Source organism: Centroberyx gerrardi, chromosome 24 (genome assembly GCF_048128805.1).
Source record: "Centroberyx gerrardi isolate f3 chromosome 24, fCenGer3.hap1.cur.20231027, whole genome shotgun sequence".
In the NCBI taxonomy this organism is placed as follows: Eukaryota; Metazoa; Chordata; class Actinopteri; order Beryciformes; family Berycidae; genus Centroberyx; species Centroberyx gerrardi.
The window spans coordinates 15521606-15543739 of NC_136020.1; the positions used below are offsets into that span (position 1 = coordinate 15521606).

At 42.1% G+C, this 22134-nt stretch overlaps 1 protein-coding gene across 3 annotated transcripts in view; it reads left to right on the top strand.

Moving 5' to 3' along the window:
- Nucleotides 1-18600, top strand: part of ahcyl2b (adenosylhomocysteinase like 2b) — a 54011-nt gene extending 35411 nt beyond the window's left edge. For 2 of the 3 annotated variants that reach the window (XM_071924448.2, XM_071924452.2), the window contains exons 2-16: nucleotides 581-689; nucleotides 5062-5205; nucleotides 6122-6222; nucleotides 6419-6521; nucleotides 6719-6813; nucleotides 7469-7575; nucleotides 8262-8378; nucleotides 9140-9203; nucleotides 9881-9969; nucleotides 10088-10158; nucleotides 11921-12015; nucleotides 13064-13162; nucleotides 15554-15622; nucleotides 15830-15908; nucleotides 17473-17600. In XM_071924448.2, the coding sequence (XP_071780549.1) occupies nucleotides 581-689; nucleotides 5062-5205; nucleotides 6122-6222; nucleotides 6419-6521; nucleotides 6719-6813; nucleotides 7469-7575; nucleotides 8262-8378; nucleotides 9140-9203; nucleotides 9881-9969; nucleotides 10088-10158; nucleotides 11921-12015; nucleotides 13064-13162; nucleotides 15554-15622; nucleotides 15830-15908; nucleotides 17473-17600 (1470 nt within the window). Of the gene's footprint in view, nucleotides 1-580; nucleotides 690-5061; nucleotides 5206-6121; nucleotides 6223-6418; nucleotides 6522-6718; nucleotides 6814-7468; nucleotides 7576-8261; nucleotides 8379-9139; nucleotides 9204-9880; nucleotides 9970-10087; nucleotides 10159-11920; nucleotides 12016-13063; nucleotides 13163-15553; nucleotides 15623-15829; nucleotides 15909-17472; nucleotides 17601-18439 lie in introns of those variants that run through there. The other variant, XM_071924449.2, reaches the window with a different exon arrangement.
- Nucleotides 18601-22134: the final 3534 nt, after the last annotated feature.

The window sequence follows — 22134 nt, forward strand, 5'->3', positions numbered from 1 at the left end:
TCTGTTTTTGTGTCCTTTTGTATTCTGTAAAGCACTTTGTGAGGAATCTGTTTGTTGAAAGCACTCTGTAAACCTGACATGAAAAGAAACACTGTCATTAAAGAGGCGGAGGACAAGTTCTCTTTTAACGGTTGGTTATTCGAGCATAAACCAGGCTATATCACCACTCGGAAACTAATACAAAATACAAATTGTGCCCCCGTTAATGCTGGTGTGGGGCTGCTGTGTGTAATAATGCTGAGATTAAACAGCTGAGAAATGAAATGGTAAAAGAGGCAAGTTAAAACAACAGAACATGTAGCAGCACTAGCCTTTTACGGTATTGGATGCTCTTAATTATGTATTATGTGTTTGAATGAAAGTGTGTGGGGTTATACTAGAGCTTTGTTGCAGCATTAGGGCCACCCTCTACACATTCAGCTACACAGGACCACAAATTAACTCGGGTCGCCCACTCGGCCTGTAATACACTGGAGGTAAATACTGTGTGTGTGTGTGTGTGTGTGTGTGTGTGTGTGTGTGTGTGTATGTGTGTGTACATGCTGAGTTCTGATCTCTCTCCTCCTCTCTTTCCCAACAGATCCAGTTTGCGGACCAGAAGCAGGAGTTCAACAAGCGTCCCACCAAGATCGGCCGGCGCTCACTGTCCCGCTCCATCTCCCAGTCCTCCACAGACAGCTACAGTTCAGGTACACACACACACGCACAGACACACACACACACACACACACACACACTCATTTAGCCCTCTACTTATCAGCCATGCCACTGGATAGAACATGCTTCCATTACAAAGGTATTAGGAGTCCAAAGATAATATTTTTTTCCTCTTGGTTGTGTTGTGAAGTCTAGAAAGTAGTCCACCTTGAAGGAATGCTTTGATTAAGATAAAATTAGATGAAAAGTTGCTTCGCTCTGCCCTTCATCTGTCTCTCTTTGTCTCTCTTGCTCGATTACACTTTCTGTCAAACTCACTCACTGCCTCTGCCTCTGTCTTTGTCTCTCTCTCTCTCTCTCTCTCTCCCTCTCTCTCTCTCTCTCTCTCTCTCTCTCTCTCTCTCTCTCTCTCTCTCTCTCTCTCTCTCTCTCTCTCTCTCTCTCTCTCTCTCTCTCTCTCTCTCTCTCTCACAGTCATTCTCACACTCACACCAGGGTTCATGTGAAATTGTGGGCTCGGTGTTAGAGGATTAGAGGCTGGTGGTCTGTTGGAGGCGGTGTGAGAGAGGTGGGAGGTGTTTGTGGTGCGTTGGAAAGCATAGGGAGTGAAAGGCCTATCCCGCACACGCACACTGGTTTCTTTTTTTTTTCTGCATCGCTCCAATCCCATTCATGACTGCAGAGGTGATAGACAGGAAAGTTAGGAGAGAAAAATGTGATAGCCTGTCATGAGTCACATTTTGAACTCTTGGAGCCACAGTACATGAACAGTTTCCCTCCTCAGTGTTTTTTTGGTGACTTGGCATGATAGCACCCTGTGCCCATGCCTACAAACACATTTTTCAATCTTTATTTATCCAGGAAAGAGTTCCACTTCCACTGGAGCCGTTTTGGGGGTGAAGTGCCTTGCTCAAGGTCACCTATAGGCTACTGCCACCCCCGCATGAAGCAAAGATCAGAGGAAAACTTTGACGTTAGTTTTTTGAGGTAGCAAGGAGAGCATCAAGATTAGGGATCCCACTGTGATATGGATAATCCTGTTCTCATATTCTGTCCTTGCCTCCTCTCATCCTTTTGCCTCCCCTCCTCTCCTATCATCACCGCTCCAAAAGCAGAGATTTCAGAAATGTTTATATAAGCTGCTTCAACTTTGGATGCTCTTTAGAGTTCGTGCTATGTGTCGGGGTCAGACACAAGCCATGCCTCTGCCAGTGACCCCATTAACTTGATGAATTAATCTGTATTTGCTGCTGCTTGGACAGCATTGCTATTAGTGATTGATACTCACCAGACATGATGGACAGACAGATGGATGGCAGATGAACAGATGGACATTCGGTCACTGTTTAGTGGACGGTGGCATTGGTGTCCCTCAGGACAGGAGTGTGAAGAAAGTCACTCAATTACACTCTCACTTGAAAATGAAACATTTTATTGAGAGAAAAAGATGAAACATTTTGATCTTGTGACTTTCCACAGGCACATTTAGTAGGCCAACTCGTGTTCTCCTGGGCACGTGTCACCAATCAGTCAGTTGTGCAAAGGACCTAGTGTTTCTCTCTCTCAGGAAGGAAACATTTTCTGGGATCAAGGGTGAGTGAGGCAGGATTTCATTTGGAGAATCATTTTCAGAAGTCTGCTAGCTAAGTGTCTTTGAGCAAGACACCTGACCCTAACCTGCTGGCTTATTATAAGTTTCTTGGAAAAAGGGCGTCACCTAATGCCTAAAACATTAATGTACTCTAAAGTTGAGCAACACAAAAATGTCTATTCTATTCCATGTTGTCTTCATCTCTATGTGTAGCCATTGGTCTTTTGCAGAAGACTTTAAGCAAAATATTCTGAACACCTTACTGATATTGAGTCATGTGTCACTTGCCTCAAGACTTAAAAGGCCCTAGTTCCCCTTCATTAACTTCAATAGTTACAGTTGAATTTGATGTGATAGGTGCAATCAACAAGGGAACAACGACTTTAACCTGGATTCATTAGGTCATTGGATGGAAAGAGCAGGTATCCCACAGTTTAGAGAGTCCGTCCCTTAACCAGAAATGTCACAGATTCAGTCCACACAACAGCAGGCGTCATGTTGAAGCATCCTTAATTAAAACACTAAATTCCTACCTGCTCACTCATTATAGGCCAGTCTGAACAAGAAAAATGCCCTGCTTAGATGAGAGTTGAGTTAGTTTCTAATTCCCCGTCACATTAATTGTGTGTGTTCTCTTTTTTTCTCCCTTCTCTTCACCTCTTTGCTACTTTTCTGCTTCATTCTCCTCTTTTTCACCTCCCTCTCTCAACCGGCTCAAGACTCCTCACTCACTCTCCCTCCCAAGAACCCTTCTCTCCTGCTTTCAGCTGTCTGATTATGGCTAAAACACTGAATCCAAAATTATTTTGCTAGTTTTGGTGATCACGACGGTTACACTTATTAGTCTACACTTATTTCTCTCAGTGATTTGACAAGCGGTATTATTTTTCTGCACTATTCGCATCTCATATTATTATTATTATTATTATTATTTACTTATTATTACTTGTAGAAACTTGTGCAGCCCTACTCCCCCTTTCAGCCCTCCATCTCCCACCCTCCTCCTTTCGCCTCCATCTCTCCTGATTCCCTGTCTTGTCCCGTAATCCCCTCAGTAAAGTGGTTCTGATTTCTCTGATGGTTCCCACAGACCAGAGGACACTGACTGGACACACCGATAACACTTTTTCCAACACCACTTTTGGTATTAAACTTTTTTAGCAGGGTTCTTCTTAAGCAGGTGGTGGAACTATCTAAAAGTACAGCAGTGTAATTTATTAATCTCCTGGTGATAAATCTGGCAATTGCTCAATTTCCTGGGAAAATATGAAAAATATTGATGTTCAGCCCCTATGCATTACTCAACATTTCATACACCGACTGCCATTTCACATATTGTTAAATTCATAGCTGTGAAGAGTTATCTTTAGCTATGGAGTGATATGACCAAGTTGTCACATTGCCAAGCCACTGTTGGCATACTGAAAGCTGACTAAAATATTTAAATCCAGTCAAGAAATTTGAGCCTGGAAAAAGTATGGAAGTTTAAAACGGAGAATCTGTAGGTGCCCTCTTTAAGGTATCAGCCAATACCCAAAGACTTAGACGATGGTGTAGATATCGTCCATTTTTATCTGTTAGAGAGATCTAAAATCCTTCTGTGTTTTGAAAAGGACAGAAAATTAAGTCTTGGCTTTGATTTCTGACGTTACACATGGGACTCCCAAGAGGATTTTAGTGTTAGGAGGCTTTTCCTCTACCAGCACACTATCATTGTCTGGCATTGTTCCAATATCCAATACAAGTATCGGTACATTCACCCTCACGACCCCCGAGACCTCCTCTTCTCACATGCCTTCCCTCCTTCTCTCTCTCCCTCCCTCTCTCCTTTCTTTCTTCCTCTCATTACGGAGGGGAGACTTCAAAGGGAGCTTTTTTTTCTTTCCCCCCTAACAGTAGATAGAATCATGGATTATTACCGTTTTTGACTACATAAGCCATGCCTTTCCCATACCGGCACAGTACAGGATGTTCAGTTGGGTTTTGTTTTTTTTAAGTATTTTTTCAGTATGGTTACACTAGAAGGATCCTGGTAAGGCATCCAAACACATCTGGTACTGATCACTGTTCAGTTTGAAAAGGTGCTGGAAGGGATATCTGCATTGCGTATCTGCCCTTTGTATTCCAGTGAAGAGCCGAAGCGTACTAATGCTGTACCACAGTGCTGGTGCCATGGAAAAAGTTCATTTCAGAATTGAGTTCACCAATAATATTCTATATCTGACTGGGTAGGAAGAGTGGTGTCTTGTGGCTGTAGATCCTTGGTGTGTGTGTGCGTGTGTTACCGTATGCAGTGGATAACATTGTTTACATCTTTCAGTGGTATTGCGCACTGATACGTCCCTATGAAATGTTAGCTTTCTGTGTGCGGCTGTGTGTATGCGTTATCACAAGGTGCAGTTATGTATACTTATATAGCCTACTGAATTTACTCTGTACTGCAATCTCTAAATGGAAGGAGGCTGCAGTTTTTCTCTTGGAGGGAAAAGTTTTGCAGACAGGTTTCTAAACAAGTAAATTCAGTGCTGTGCAGAATCCATAGCATACGAAAATCACATTTCAAACTCTCCAAACCTCCGAATACTGGCATCTCATTGTGTCTGTCCTGCACATTCAAACCTTTAATCCCTGAAAAAGAAAACCTGTAGAAGATGGGTTTTTTTTTCGGTATTGTACAGCCTTTATGTGTGTGTGTGTGTGTGTGTGTGTGTGTGTGTGTGTGTGTGTGTGTGTGTGTGTGTGTGTGTGTGTGTGTGAGTGTGTAAAGCTCTAACGTATACTGACAGTGCCTGTATCTGTGTTTATGTTTGCAGCGGCATCATACACGGACAGCTCTGACGATGAGACATCTCCTCGGGACAAACAGCAGAAGAACTCCAAGGGCAACGGAGACTTCTGCATCAAAAACATCAAACAGGCCGACTTCGGACGCAGAGAGATCGAGATTGCCGAGCAAGGTGTGTGGGGTTGTGTGCGATCGTGGTTATGTTTCCATTCGCGGGTGACATATCTCCTAACGAGGTAGAAAAAGTGAAAGGACAATGTCCTCACATTGTGAGGACATTGGCTACAGTTACATTCAGAACATTTTATCATTCATTTCTAATTCCTTTTGACTGAAGATTGCAAATGAGCAAGTGCTGAAGAATGTTTTAGACTGAACTCATTACCCTCAGTGGACAAACATGCACACAAAGAATATAATACATTACAACCAAAGATAGTCGGTGAAAGGGTTTAGGCTGTTAGGCTGCCAATAGATTTGTAAGATCTTAACTCACACACCCATTATAAGAACAGTCGTTCATGTCGGGACTGCAGAACCACGCTTTGGAAACTTCTGTGGACTGTGTGCCTAATCACGATGATCAAGTTTTCTTGATGTGTGATATCGCTAGGCGGCCTGGCATTGTGCTATTATATCCTCAGCAAGTTAGTGTTTCCATGTGAATAAAAGAGTTGTGTGTGTGTGTGGCGCTGACATGCCCCCTGCCTGTTCTTCCACACTGCTGCGTGGCCATATGTCCCCTGCCACTGAAAGTGACAGCAGTATAATAACCCAACACAGAAACACACACATTATGAACCATTGCCTAATTGCTCCACAAAACATACAGACAGCCGCCCCAGCCTCAGCTGAACCCTGCAGGCCATACACACACACACACACACACACACACACACACACACAGAGTACTCTGTCCTTAGCATTAGCAACTCCTGCAGCTGGGTGAATGGATGAATTAGTAATTAAGTATTTGAAGGAATAAATGATGGTAATTCCCCTAGCCATCCTTTTGTAAAACACTTCTAAAACCAGGTGTGTGTGTGTGTGTGTGTGTGTGTGTGTGTGTGTGTGTTTCCCCTCTGCAGAGATGCCAGCCCTGATGGCTCTGAGGAAGCGAGCCCAGGGGGAGAAGCCCCTCGCTGGTGCCAAGGTGGTGGGCTGCACCCACATCACTGCCCAGACCGCTGTGAGTTGGACCGCACACACACACATTCACTGCCCATACACACTCCACTAACTACAGTGTTACTTCTAACTACTGCTACAACAGGAATCAAACTTGAGTTTCTCTGTACTTTGTTCCTCATTATTCTCTCCTCTCCTCTCCTCTCCTCTCCTCTCCTCTCCTCTCCTCTCCTCTCCTCCCGCCTCTCTCCTCTCAGGTGCTGATGGAGACTCTGTCAGCGTTGGGGGCTCAGTGCAGATGGGCAGCCTGTAACATCTACTCCACTCAGAACGAAGTGGCAGCTGCCTTGGCAGAGGGAGGTGAGACACTTTGTGTGTGTATGTGTGCATGTGTGTGGAGTTCAGTGTGACAGCTGCCTTTCTCTTCACCCCCTCTCCGACTTCAAATGTTAATGTCTCTCTTTCGCTCATTCCCTGCTCCTGTCTGACTCACCATCACTCCGTCCTCTTTGTTTATTCCTCTCTCTATATATCTAATGCTTCCTGTCTCTCTCCAGGTTTCAGTGTGTTTGCATGGAAGGGTGAGTCAGAGGATGACTTCTGGTGGTGCATCGATCGCTGTGTCAACCTGGAGGGCTGGCAGCCCAACATGGTAGTACATCTACATTCCAAATAAAGCTTACTGAAGGGCGGGAAAACTGTCGTCATCCTACGGCCGCAGCGGCTGCTACATACCGGAACTGATGCATCAGCCATTTTCAGTATTTTACCAGACAAATAGATGTTTTGGGAATAAAATGGAACATCTATTTTTAAATGATGGGTTGGTTACCTGCCAAAATGGTAGAGTGGGTAGTAGGTTGTAGGAGTAGGCGAACTTATCAGCCACAGTGAAGTATGTATTGTATAGCAGCCTTCAGAAATTTAGATTAAGCTTTCAGATAGCAGCACTAAAAATAAAATGTTCTTGTATGTTTTACCAAAAACAACTGTTAGTCAGAGAAGAAGGATTGCTACATAGAAATACAACATTTAATTCTCATTATCGAGTGGATGTGAAAATGTTTTTTGTGGGAAAGGATTTCCTTCTTTTGAATTTTGAAGAACAAACACTTCCCGAGTTGACTGAATGGAAAATGTGTTGTCCCACCCTAGAACCAATCTGCAAGTGTGATATTCAATTTCAAGTCCTAAACGGGTTCTGTTACTGTCTTTTCTGTCATTCTCTCACCCTTTCTCTCTTTCTCTTCCCCCTCCTCCTGTCTCTCTGTCCTCTCCGTTTGTCTCCGTCTCTTCTTGTCTGTCAGATCTTGGATGATGGTGGAGACCTGACTCACTGGATCTATAAGAAATACCCCAACATGTTCAAGAAGATCAAGGGCATCGTAGAGGAGAGTGTTACCGGTGTGCACAGGTGGGAATACACACACACACACACACACTCACTTACTTTCCCTGGTAGTTCTCCAAGCCGTTTCTGGTAAGGCTCTGAAATATTGTACTTCCTAGTAGATGAAACCAGTTCTCACTATTTGAGATCACTGAATGTGCAAGTGCTCTCAAAGCTCTCTCTCTCGCTCTCGCTCTCGCTCTCGCTCTCGCTCTCTCTCGCTCTCTCGCTCTCTCTCTTGCTCTCTCGCTCTCTCGCTCGCTTGCTCTCTCCCTCTCTCTCTCTGATATGGTAATGTCACCATCTAGTGGTGGAAATGTTTACTAGCAAGGAGTCGGTCAATAGTGACTGGGATTGCACAATTACGGCAGTGCTTTAGCATACTACATTATCATATACTGCTAAATTAGACTTTGTGTTAATCATGTGGAATTTTCGTATATCATCAAAGGATTAACATAAAATGAATCTTTTCTGAAAATTGCAAAAATTTACAGTTTTCTCTATGGGGATCAATTACATATCACATTACTTTGATATTGGTGCTTCCAAACTTCTTAATCAGCACTTTGCAGGACAAATTAAGTTTCATTCTGTTATTTCATTCTGAGTCACACAGCATGAATCACCGTGTGTGTGTGTGTGTGTGTGTGTGTGTGTGTGTGTGTGTGTGTGTGCGTGTGCGTGTGTGCGTGCGTGCGTGTGTGTAGGTTGTACCAGCTGTCCAAGGCAGGGAAGCTGTGTGTTCCAGCCATGAATGTCAACGACTCAGTGACCAAGCAGAAGTTTGACAACCTCTACTGCTGCAGGGAGTCCATCTTGGACGGGTACGCAGCTCCACTTCACCCGAACCCCAAGTCTCCCATTTAGCTTGACCTTATCAATAAGTCTCATTCACCTTTTACCTAACCCGAAGTCTCCTACTCCACTTAACATTAACTCAAATTATGGCTGTTGTCATGTGAAACACCACAATCCCAAAATGTGATAAATCCATTTTGGAAAACTGATGTTCCTGTTCTTCATTGCTCTATATTTAAAAACAACACAGATCATTATATGTTTAAAATGTTCCTGTTTTTAAGTAATTGGTTCAAGATAGATAAACATTTTAATAATAGTGAGTTTTACCTTTGTGCCAACAAACATTTTGTCCATTTCAGTGTCCCATGGGCCATGAATAGGTCCTTTACAAGAACTATTGTCATGAAATTACATGATTTGTAACATGATTAGTCAGATAAGTCAATAATCATTCAGTACAACATCTAGATTAGGTTTGGATCTTGTGCCGCTGTAAATTGTGCTAATGCTTCAGGGTCCAGGTTTAACTAACTTGTTTTAACAAGCAATGAGAGTAGAAGAAAGTAGCTGTTATTATTAAGATTGTTTAACTTTACCTTACATCTTAAGCATATAGATTCCTACCCGGACAGAGTAAGTTACAGGGAGTGAGCTGGAAGGGGTTCAGGGTCTTTTGAAGGACTCTGATGGGCACATTGTCTGTTGCGGGGATTGAACCTGTAGCGTTTCTGTTACGGGGCGGTCCACAGGAATTACTCTAAACTGTTATCGTTCCTCACCTTAGCCTGAAGAGGACCACTGACGTCATGTTTGGAGGCAAACAGGTGGTGGTGTGCGGATACGGAGAGGTGAGGCAGACACACACGCTCACAACACATAGACATTGCCTGTTCACTGTGTGCAAAATTAAAACCATCTCCTCTTTCCATGAAATACACTGACCAGGGGAATTCAGGTGAAAGCTGTGATCCCGTATTAATTTCACCTAGTAAATCCACTTTAACAAAGGAGAGATTTAGGTGAAAGTGAGGAGAACGGTTGAAGCATGTTTATTAGGCATCAAGGCAGTTGAGGCAGGGATTTTGCTGAAGGCGATGCTATTCAATATTTGGTAGGTAGTCCTAAAATTTTGTATGCTCACTGCTGTATTAACATAGAATGGCCACTAGAGAGCTTTGTGCACGTAGAAAAGCATTATGACTGTAGCAAAGGCTAACTGCAGTCGCCAGCTTTTAAGAAAAATTGATTGATTGTGTGCCATACTTTTGATCCCATGCATCCCATACACTAACCCTACACCTGTTTGTATTTGAATTTGTATTGTTATGGTATATGCCATAGTGCGATAACTGTATACATTTTTAGTGTGTGCTGCTCCAGTGGGAAGCGAACCCCTAACCCGGCCATTCTCTACCCACTGAGCTCCACAGGATGTTGACATGGTTGTCATGTGAACCTGACATCATGTAGTCTCCTAAACCTACATGCGCTATCTACAGTCACTGATGTATGTTTATATCGTCAGGTGGGGAAGGGCTGCTGTGCCGCCCTGAAAGCCATGGGCTCCATCGTCTACGTCACAGAGATCGACCCAATCTGTGCCCTGCAGGCCTGGTAAGACAGACAGTCGCAACGACCGCATGCAGATAAGCAGCTTGTCGAGCGCCTGTGGATTGATGCTGGTGTTGTGGGCCAGTCTAATGCTCTTCTTTTTCCCTTGTCCCAATGTCAGCATGGACGGCTTCAGGCTGGTGAAGCTGAACGAAGTCATCAGACAAGTGGACATTGTCATCACCTGCACAGGTAGAAGACGACTCGCTGTTTATTTCTCCCTCTGTCTCAATTCAAACGTCGAAAGAAAGCGACAGACATCTTGGTCTCTCTCACTCGTACTCACTTCTCTGGCTGGTGAAGCTTCTGCAGTATAATCACCTCTCAAGTAATCACCTTACAATAGCTGTACAGGAATTTGTCTTGAAGACTTTGGTGCAGGGACATAATCTACAATTAATAATGTAACAAATACATAGAACAGAGCCTCACAATCATTGGGAAGGTGCAGGACACACAATAGACAGCAGACTATACCTATCATTCTGTCACTATGTGCGTTCAGGGTGACTAGACAGATATTCCAGTGGTTGTCGTCAGCCTGTAGCAGTTATTAATCCAGTTCTCCAGCTCAGCAGCCTGGGACTTGTCCTGAACAGTTAATTGGAGCCGAGACTCGGTTGTCTCCCTGCTTCATTATCTGATGTTGCTAGGCAGGCCCGAAGCAGCAGCAAATGGTAATTGAACGGGAAAGCTAATAAGAAGATAATAAGGAGATAAATACTATTTGTATAAGACTTCTCTTAATAAAGTTACAAAGTGCTGTAAAATAAATGAAACAAGATGATCATTAGCTGTAATAAAGGGAAGTCATGTTAATGCCCACAGCTCATTAAAGCCCATGTAGCAAAATTCAGAAACCTTATTGGACTCCCAGTGAATTAATAACTCTGCTGTAGCATAATGAGGGCAAAACAACTTATCGGTTAAATGTAAATTTATTTAAAAAAAACAATTCTGCTGTGTCTTAAAAACAAGACAGACAGCAATAATCATTACTGTAATGTAATAATGTAATATAATCATGTTACTGCTCCCAGATAAAAAATAAATGACATGATGGTGGAATCGTTAAGTTTTATCTGCGAGCAGCGTTGAGATAGAGCATGAAATTTTTCACATCCCATGAAGCATAACTGATGTAATCTCTAATAATTTACTTTTTTTTTTCCACTTAAAAAAGTCGAACTCGAGTTGTATGTAAAGATCTGTTTGCAAGGCTTTGTTATATAAATCCCCCAGTTTTGATCACGATATCAGATGGAAACCCTCAATTAAAAAGTCAGATTGGAGACATGTACACATTCAGAGAGATATACGCAGACAGGTGGGATGCACTGACTCGCCATTTCTGTTTAGCATTGCAACACACTGTGAATTGTCAGATGCTTAAGTGGTGTTTGGAGATGAGTAGTGATTAAATCAAGTCCAGTAAGGAGACTCTTAGTTGTGCAGAAACAGACACAGAAACTGTTTGTACAAGCCAGTAACGATTGGTAAAATATTGGCAGACCTCCTGAAATGTGTATTCTAATGCACAATGGCACTTTTACGCAAACAGACAATAAAAAAGTAATCTAATCTAATCAAAATGGTTTTGTGAACCTCACTGGGGCTGCCGTCTGCCTGCCAGAATGTATTGACAAATAAAGCTCAAGCTAGCAAAGGTGGACAAAAAAGTTCCCCGTCTTCTTCAATACACAAGAATTCTTTGAAATATTGACTATACTAAATGATTGATACTACTGTCTTAGATTGATATGCTTTTCTTTCTTGCTTGCTTTCTTTCTTGTGTTCTTTCTGTCTCTGTCTTTCTGTATTTTGCTGTCTCTTTTTCTCTCTCTGTCTTCATTTGCCTTTGTCCCTTTCTTTCTTTCTTTCTCTCTGTCTGTCTTTTCTCTCCCTCCCTCTCTCTTCCCACCCTTGACATCTCGTCTCCTCTGTTTCTCCTCAGGTAATAAGAACGTGGTGGTGAGAGAGTACTTGGACCGCATGAAGAACGGCTGCATTGTCTGCAACATGGGACACTCCAACACTGAGATCGATGTGGTCAGTTACCACACAAATTAATAACCTGTGTGTGTGTGTGTGCATGTGCGTGTGTTGCCATGACCATTCCTGACATCATGATTGACAGTCTTCCTGTCTTCAAAGCCTGACCGTGGGTGGTGATTGATCTCTGTTGTCATGGTGACTGACGCCATTGCTTGCGTTGGTAGTTCAGTGGTCAGCCCGAGTGTCAAAGCAACTCAGAAAAGTTGAAAGATCAGGCTTGAGTTGCAGCATAGCTTTACTCAACCAGAGCAGGAAACGTGTTTTTATCCCCTTGTCACAGTCGCTGCTAAATCACAATTTTAATTATTTAAGTGTTTTACCAACCAGCTAGATCTTTCAGACAAAATAGGAAAGTAGCACCCTACCTGCCAACATGGCTGGTAGGGTGCTGATTTCCTACTCTAATCTTAACTCGCCTTTCTTTTGAAGTAAACATAAACAGAGAGGCAGTGGTTCTGAATCACATTTACATTTTAGGCATTTTGCTGATGCTCTTACACAGAGCGATTTACAATGAGTGCGCTAATGGTGCACTAAGGTTAAGTCATCACAATTACAAGCAACCAATAAAAGTGCAAAGGTCAGGGCCTTTGTGCTCTGATAATATTCCTGTGACCAGAGAATGATAATGTAAGCAAAAAATTAATGCTAGGAATTCTGGAATAAACAAGTAAGAGCTAAAGGTTTTTTCTTCTTTTTCTTTTTAAAGAGGGTAATCAGAGTAAAATGATGGAAGATGGGTGACTCTGCTGTTCTGACTGCAGTGGGAAAGTCTGGGGAGCCAGGAGGGAGAAGAATCAGACCTGTCCTCAGTTTAGTTTAGTTTAGCAAACGAAGACACTGAAAGAGAGAGGAGAATACCATCTGTACAGTTACATCAAGAAAGAAAAATCAAGATGACAGAGACGCAAGTGAATTGGACAACAAGGACATCTGAACTTAACAAGTAGTAGTACTGTACAAAACAGGAATAACAAGCTGGGGAAGCAAAAAAAAACATGTTAATAATGTTGTTGATGATGCTGATGTTGTGGTCCCACAGGCAAGCCTGCGGACCCCTGAGCTGACCTGGGAGAGAGTGCGCTCTCAAGTGGACCATGTCATCTGGCCCGACGGCAAGAGGATAGTCCTGCTGGCTGAGGTACACACACACACACACAAAGACGCACAGACATTTATCCAGATGACTTTGAAACAGTGCAATAGTAAAAAAAAACTTTAAAATCCTAGATCATGGACTGTGCAAACAACCAATGGTAAGAAGTTGCAAGGGTCAAGGCCACAGCAGCCTGACAACAGATGTAACACATTGTACACACAAACATACACACTGTCTGGCCTAAAACCACACACACACACACACATACACATACACAGGGTTCCTAAACAGAGCTGGACAGTCTTGAAATATATGGAAAATACATTTGATCATTTCCAGGTCTTTGCTCAAAAAGTGTGATTAAGTATGAGGAAGAAACTGTTGTTACACAGATATGACAACACAATGCATGTCGTTGTAGATTCACTGTCATTTAACACACTGTGATACTGTTGTTATGAAGAATACTTTTCAGCCAAATATTGTAGTGGCCTAGTCCAGTCATGTCTCCCAGTCTCTATTAATATGCGTCTTATTGAACACCAACAAAAGTGTTCAAATCCAGTTAAGAAAGTATGGTTTGGAAAAAGTGTAGCATTGTGAGATGGAACATGCAGACACAAACATACACACATGTTCCATAGGGGAATTTGGCACCAAGTTAGTTTACACAATACACACCATCATTCCTGTTTCAGACTCTGTGTGTGTGTGTGTGTGTGTGTGTGTGTGTGTGTGTGTGTGTGTGTGTGTGTGTGTGTTGCAAGGTGTGACAGAATGAGAGCAGTGTGAGAGGGCCAGACAGACAGTCTGCCAGTCAGTCTGGCCCTGTGTCTCTGCTGCTGTTTCATCTCCCGCTGGTTTTAACCACATGAGTCGACCAACTCGAACATCCTCTTCTCCTCTGCCTCCATATCGCTCTATTCAAAGAGTTCTATTGCAAAAACACGCTATATTTAAGAAATATCATTATCCAAAGATCATCACTGAGTATCTCTAAAATTAAAAGGGTCCAGTCCGTCAGAATTTTGGCAGCCAAGGTCTTAAGACAGCTGCTTTCCTTTAATGTAAAAAAAGGGCTATAATGTGTTTAAATTTGTCCCTTCAGTGCTTTTTATATGGTGGAAGAAACTTTCATTTATTTTTCTCTTATTGTGTTTGTTCCACCCCTTTCTGTACTCTTCACTAAGAAGTATTCCATACCCTAACCTCACTTTGCAAGTCCAAAGTACATGAATGAAAAGAACTAAAGGAATGAAAAAATGCAGCTCCTCTTCGAGAACAATTGACAAAGATTTTTACTATTATAAACCAACATGTTTTGGCTGCAATAGGCTTCTGGTTTTAATATTAAGGCTTTGTCAATTGTGTCAATTGTTCTTCTAGTGGAGCTGAATTTTTTCATTCTTTTGAATCTACGGATTTGTTTTTTCACTAGCGAGGATAGATCTGTGAGCCTATTCTTTCTCACTTGTTGTCAGTGTAGCACCTGGAGCGGGTTTGGATGTGTGCAGCCTTCATTTCGATTTTCTCTGCTTTTACTTCTTTGACTTCTTGCTGATGTTTCTTCTCTGTTATGTCAGTATGAGAGGCATTTCAGGGTTCTGCAGGTGTGTGTCTGTGTGTGACAGTGAGAGAGTGTGTGTGTGTGTGTGTGTGTGTGTGTGTGTGTGTGTGTGTGTGTGTGTGTGTTTGAGAGTGTGTAATGGGGAATGTGTGATGTTCTGTGTGTGTGCTGGAGATTAAGAAGTCTAAACAGTATGCATTCTGCTTTTTTCATGTGACAGCAGCACAACCTTTCGCTGTTCCCTCTCCTATCTGCAGAGAGTTTCAGTTTTACATACTAACTACCTCATTTTCTGCAACATTTGGGCTCTCCCAAATCCACTTACTGCAATGCAGCATCTCAGAATGTATTGACAGCAACAACAGTTCAGCAGTTCAGGGGGGGGGGAACAAATCAATGTTCACCATAATCCCTCTGAGTCTTAGTTTGAGATGCACAGTGCTTAGACACAGATGTGAAGTGATTAAAGGTAGTGGTAACATAACGATGAGGGGAGAAAATAAATTGGTGCAGGTGAGATTTAAAAACAAAACCAAAAAAAAACAAGGGGCTTATGTGCTATTGATGCAGACTTTTTTTTTCAAAATTTTACTGTATACTGCATAGTCATTCTCAAGAACTTAGGAACAGGACTTTTTCTGATTAATTGGTTCCACTTGCTTTTTTGACACACCATTCATCCCTAATAGATATTTCTCTTTTCTCACCCTTATGTATATATTTTTCTTCCCTCTGAGTTTTTGTGTCGGTCTGAGCATATACTGACACTTTGTGTTCTGAAGAGCTAAGAACCCGTGGGTGTTTTTCCTTTTGTAGTAAAGCCTTGTTTTTTTTTGGTTGTTTTTTGTTGTTTTTTTCTTCTCCAGGGTCGTCTGCTGAACCTCAGCTGTTCCACTGTGCCCACGTTTGTGCTCTCCATCACCGCCACCACCCAGGTAAACCAATAGATCCATTTCTGTCTATTTATGAATTAATTTTTTGCTCATGTACATTGTTTTACGTGGTTGGTTCGTTTTTTGAATTTTACATTTTGTATACTGCTTTCATCGGCAATATTGTTCCTGTTCAAGAGATAAAGAAATTGAAATCGGAAGAAGTTGTGTGTGAGAATAACACGTGTGTGTGTGTGTGTGTGTGTCCAGGCCCTGGCTCTGATAGAGCTGTACAACGCGCCAGAGGGACGCTACAAGCAGGACGTTTACCTGCTGCCCAAGAAGATGGGTAAGAGACACTCCCCCACACACAACCCTCCCACACACACACACACACACACACACACACTCTGTTCCTCCCCAAGCTGAACCAAGTGACCAACTACTGTCTACTGTAACGTCTACCTCCTATCATATAGATATGATACGACTGATCGACCCTTGTGTCTTTCTTGCATGTTGCACTCGGCGATCGCCCTTGTCTTCTCTCACTCCCCCCTCTCTCATATCTCCCCCTCTCTCCACACCGCCCCACACCACTTGAGTGTCTCTCTATCTCTCCGTCTATCTGGCCATCGTCTGTGTATCTATCTCTCTTTCTCTCCTTCTGTCCTCAGCTGGCACTGGTGATGTTTGTCCCTCTCTTAATCTTCCTCTGTCCCCTGCGTCCTCCCCCTTTAGAAGAGGAGCTGCCCAGCGCTGTCCTCAAAATACTCCTCTGAACCACAATAAACACACTCAGCCCCTGGCAACACCACTCGACTGGAGGATACACAGAGAGGCAGAGAGAGGGAGTGAGGGGGAGTTGGACTGGCTGCAAGGATAGATATGCTTCAGTTTAGTTCAATATGCTTACTGGAATGAATGTTAGATGAACAGTATTGCCAAATACCTTCAGGCGAGAAAAATAATCAAAATCAGTGGTAGAACTAAGTAAATTCTGACAGTATAACATAAACACACTCCAAGATATTAGTCCAGAGAGAGAGATTTTAGGTTCTTGTGGACGCAGCTCTTTCATTTTTCCCAACACTTACTAAACAAAGATGGAGATGAACAGTAACTGTGCAGGTAATCAGCTAGCAAGGAGGTGGACAAGAAGTGAAGATGGAGTAAAGTATTTGGGTAGACAGAGAGGTTGTTTTTGCCTGCAGACTTACTGCGCGTGCATTTGCTCATGCGTGTGTGTTGCGAGAAGCGTCTCAAGCTTAAGTCTGTTTCTATAGACAATGCATTCAGTCTCAACTGTTCAGTGCAGAGCCGTCTCCCCAGATAGCGCATCATTTACAGTAGAATGAATCGTGTGTGTGTGTGTGTGTGTGCGTGTGTGTGTGTGTGAATGTGTGCACGCGTGTTTGTGTGTATACAGCCAGCAGCTTGGCCGCAGTGTTGCCTATTGCAGTTCTTGCCTTTGGATCTGAGAGAGAGAGAGAGAGAGAGAGAGCCAAATGTAGGTCACCCTGTCAATGACTGCTGCTGCTTACAGCACCCACTGACAGAGAGATGATGGAGAGGGAAAGGGGAGAGACATGGATTGAGGAAGGACTGAGTGGGGGAAAGAAGGGAGGTATAGAAACCAAGAGGAGAGGAAAGTAGAATAGAAAGATGGTAGTTGGTGCAGAGGAAAGAAGAGAGGGTGATGGAAGAAGAGAGACAGCTAATCCCAGTCTCCCTGTGCTACTCCCCTTCCTTCTCACAGTTGAATGACTAATCAACTACAGACGCCTGGTGAATCCTAACATGCTCTCTCTCTCTCGCTCTCTCTCGCTCTCTCTCTCTCTCTCTCTCTCTCTCTCTCTCTGTGTTTGTCTGTCTTTCCATCTCAATAACTCTTCCTCTCTCTTTCCTTCCAGACGAGTATGTGGCCAGCCTACATCTCCCTACGTTTGACGCCCATCTCACAGAGCTGACTGATGAGCAGGCCAAGTATCTGGGCTTGAACAAGAACGGGCCCTTCAAGCCAAACTACTACAGGTATTAACCTCATCAACGCACTTAAGGCCTTTAAGTGGTTAAAGAGATGATCCAGTAGCGGAAAAGTTGACTTGGCCTTGAAGTGTCCTTGAGCAAGACACTGAATCCCAACTATCCAGAGTGACTGACTCATTGTCAGTCACTCTGGATAAGAGCGTCAGCTAAATACCTAATATTTAACTTTATGATTGCTATGCCGAGAGATATATATCTGTATCTACATCAGGAGACTAGGCCACGCCTCAGCGCTCCCACAACAGCTACTGTGGAAGTGAGCAAGCGGAGTAAAGCAAGGCACTAAACTCCCAGTTGCTCTGATGTGGTTTTACTGGGCAGCTCCAGGTCTGAATACATACTATTTTAAGTATTTTTTAAAGTTCTTTATAGCTGCCAAAGTAGTTTTTAGCTTAGAAAAGACTGAAAAGTAGCTGGCTGCCTGCCAAATTGATGAGTAAAATTGATACTTTCCAGCCACAACCAAAAATGTACAAGCATTTAGCACTTGCCTTCCCTTAATCCCTGTTAACTGCTGTTAGTTAATGTCAACTAACTGGTTTACAAGAAAAATGTTTAGTTGAACATGTAGTTCTTACGGGTATTTAGAAAATCCTTGTCCACTTGTGAAGTTTCATGCAATATGTGTGAATTTATCATTGATGTGTCGATTACATATAGAACTTTAGTGATATTCAGCCAGCCAATGAGCAGCAAGCTTGCTCACCCTAAACCAATGAGCTTCTTTGCTTTTTCTCTATTCCAGAAAGTCACAATGAGTTCAGTCTCTTGTCGCTGCCTCAGCTCACCTGACTTATTTGTCTTCTCCCTTTTTCTTTTTTTTTATTCAAGGTATTAAACCAATGTCGAGGTTGGACTGAAGAAATACCAATACTCCATAAATCGCACACAGACCCGGAGAAGGAGAGGGGGAGGAAGAGGAGGAGAGGAAGGAAGGACAGAATAATCAACACACCTGCTTTATATACGGGCGGGGGGGGGGGCGGGGGGAGGAGCTCTGACAGAGGGGAGGGGGAGGGAGGGGCGTGGCTTTCCCTGCGCTTTTGGCAGTCGTTTTATTTATTCACGCTAGACGACGATAACAATAACATTAACTCTAACTTTGTGGAGCTGCTCCTGCCATTCGCCGCTAGCTAGCGCCCCATTAAGCGACGTCTTCTTCCGGAAGATGTTTTTGTTTTTTTTATTATTATTTCCTCGCCCCCCTCCATCATTTCATCGCCATCGTCTCTTTTGTGTGTCGAGTTGTACGTAAATCCTCCATCCTTCCCTCCCCCCCATTGCCATTCGTTTTATTGTTTAACTACTAAAGATGAAATTATTGACGCTAAAAAGAGATATATAAAAAAAAAAAAAAAAAAAAAACTTGATTTAAAAAAAAATAACAATGAATGAAGATGACCTTTTGAAGATTTAGTCATGGACACTTTTCCTGTCCCTTTTTTTTGTCTTTTCTTTTCTACTCGTGATTGTTTTTGTTTTTTTCTTCTGTGATACTGAGAGGGGCGGGGCTAGACCTAGTGGGAGGGGTTAGGCGGGATCTCAGGGTCCAATCATATCTGTCTTTTATTTGATTGTTTCATTGGGATTTACCGTTTTTTGTCTGTTTTTAAACCTTTTTTTATGCGCTCTGTTCCCTCAAATCAGATGGTAGTTTGTCAGTTCCTTTTTAAGTATGACTGGACGGTGGCAGGTAAAATGGGTGGCGGCCTTCGTCTTTGATTGGACGGAGACCCCTCCCTCTCACCTGTCACTCAAAATTACAGTGAAACCATCTCATTGGCTATTTAACTTCTTTCTCGGCTTCCAGCTGCTCACACAACGCCAGTGTTGAAGTAATGAAAAGTATTTTCAGCCAGTGAGAGCTAACCTTATCCTTTTTTTGTTCATCTTTCCTTTATCAAGAATTACTATACTGTATTAGAAGCATGGCAGGTTGTCAGATCATTACAAGGGGTATATATTTAGATATTTATATAGAAATTAAGATTTTTCTATCTTTTGTTTTTTTTCCTGCACCATCTAATATCATTACCTTTGGAGAAAATCAACTTATGTCATTATAAAGATAAGCAATTTAAATGTTCTATGATAATACTAAGTGTAATAAATGTACTGAAACCCTCATTTTGAATACTGTGACAGAGAATATTTACAGAAAGAGATACCAAATGTACAGTAAGTTGCTGCCAGTCCGGTACTTAAGTAGTTTCCTTCAACCAGGTCCTCATTGAAAAGTATGGTGCTGTTAAAATATACTGTACTTGCTATACAAACCACAACTCTTTGGTACCCACAGCTACGGAGAAGGGGTTCGGCTTAAATGTTGAAGACTGCCAGGGAAGAATTGAACAGAATCATACAGGTGCAATTTGTACGTAATCTGGGACTTAAATTTCACCACATTTCACTCCTCCAAAAACCACGCACATTTACAATCTCTGCAAATGTGTGTGTTTGCTGTAAAAGGGAATTTCCACCTTTTTTTTTTTTTTTTTTTTTTTTTTTTTTTAATCAAACTTGCCGAGTTAACTCCTGGCGAAGTTTTTACTTTCTCCCTGTCTGTCTAAGAGAGTTGAAGTCTTCTGGTGTGACGAGCGGCGCAGTCCTCGTCCCCGGCGGTTCGTCCCCGGCTGACCTGGCGGTGGAAATTACAGTCTTGACAGTTATTTCACCTGACAGCGCAGTGCGTCCTGCCGCTACCGGCTCTGCACCTGAACCAATCAGATTCTCCGCTGGCCTGCTGGGAGATACTGCCAGCTCTGTTCACTCAGACTGGACTCAAAGGCTTTGAACACATACAGAGCTCCTCACACAAGTCTGGAAAAGTCTGAAAACTTACACTACCAGTCAAAAGTTTGGACACACCTGATTGAATGTACTATGTTTTCCATTACCTTAAAGCCATTTTGATCTAAAGGCTTATGCTTAAATGCTTGAAATTAGTTTCTTAGACAAATATAAATAGTGAAGTTGATGCCTGTGTATGAATTTCTTTCCAAAGCCTTTGCTTTTCGATCACGGCAAAGGACGGCTACTTTAAAGAATCTAAAATATAAGATAGTTTGTTTGATTTGTTTAACACTTTTTTTGGTCACTGCACAATTCCATTTGTGTTATTTCATAGTTTTTACTATTATTCTAAAATCTGAAAAATAGTAAAAAAAAATAAGGAAAAATGTCTGTGTCCAAACTTTTGACTGGTAAGTGTCATTTTCCAGGTCTTTTAAAAGTTAAAAATTGCACAAAAAAGCTCTGTAGACCTATGGTTAAAAAAAAAATAAAAAAATCCTCAGTCCAACCTACACACATGCGTACACACTTCCTGTGATATTTATTGTAAAGGATAATATCAAGCTGCAGAATGATACCATCAGCACACACCAACCAAAATCTCAAAATTCAGTGAAAAGAAATGAAAGTATGGAAAAAGTATGTGATTTCGAGAGCGTATAGGAACTCCGCACATAGACCTACTGTACGCCCATATGCCGCCATGTAATTACAAGGGCCTATATACTGTGTCACCACCCATACAGCATCAATAATCACATTATTCCCAGCCACTGTTAGTGCATTTCTGTCTGCCACCCACATCCATACCACTTCTGTCTCCTTGTGCCGTTGAATAACCTCTTAAAGTAGTTTATGATGATCTGTTGTCGATATAGTTGTTATACCCATTGTCTTAAGTCTTATATTTTTTCCTTTTGTGTGTGTGAATGTGTGTTAATGGGTATATGATTGCCTGAGAGAAAAGTGGGGGTGATAAAAGGAGTGTGTGTGTGTGTGTGTGTGTGTGTGTGTCTATCTCTCTGTGTGTTTGTGCACATTAGTCTCCTGTTTTTTGTAGGACATGGCTGCTTCGTTAACAGCTGCCTCAGGATCCTAGCCTGTGCGTTAGGGGGAGAAACCATTTTTTGTCAGCCGTGAGCTGACCCACACATGGGTGGGAGGGGGACGACACCAGCATCGTATATGTATATACATATATATATACAGATATGACAACCTCTAAAAGTATAGGAACGAAAAGCAGAATCAACTCCTGTATTTATTGTTGTAAATCCTCATGCAGTGCAGAACTGGCAAAATTCTCAAACATGTTTTAAGTTGTCTAAAAAAAAAAAAAAAAAAAGACCCTATGTTTAAATATTGCAAGTGATAATGGTAGATGATGAGCAATAATTAAAAAATTCTGTAATCTTAATGAATAAAGATGTAAAAAATTGTAACCGTCTTGGTGCGTCTCATTTTGTTTTTGCCCATCAAACAGAAACAAGAATTGAACATTTCTTTTGGATTCTTCATGTCAGATGTCACATTTACTAAAGTATTGTTTTGTATTCTCTTTTTGAAATGTTATAAATTGAAGATTAAAAAAAAAAAAATAACACTTTTTCCTGTCAATTTCAGATGTCCTTTTCCCAAAAAATCATCCATTCATTCAACAAAAAACACACATTGAACACTTTACTTTCTTTTCTTCACTTGCTTTGTCATTAGATATTTAGATTTTTGAGATG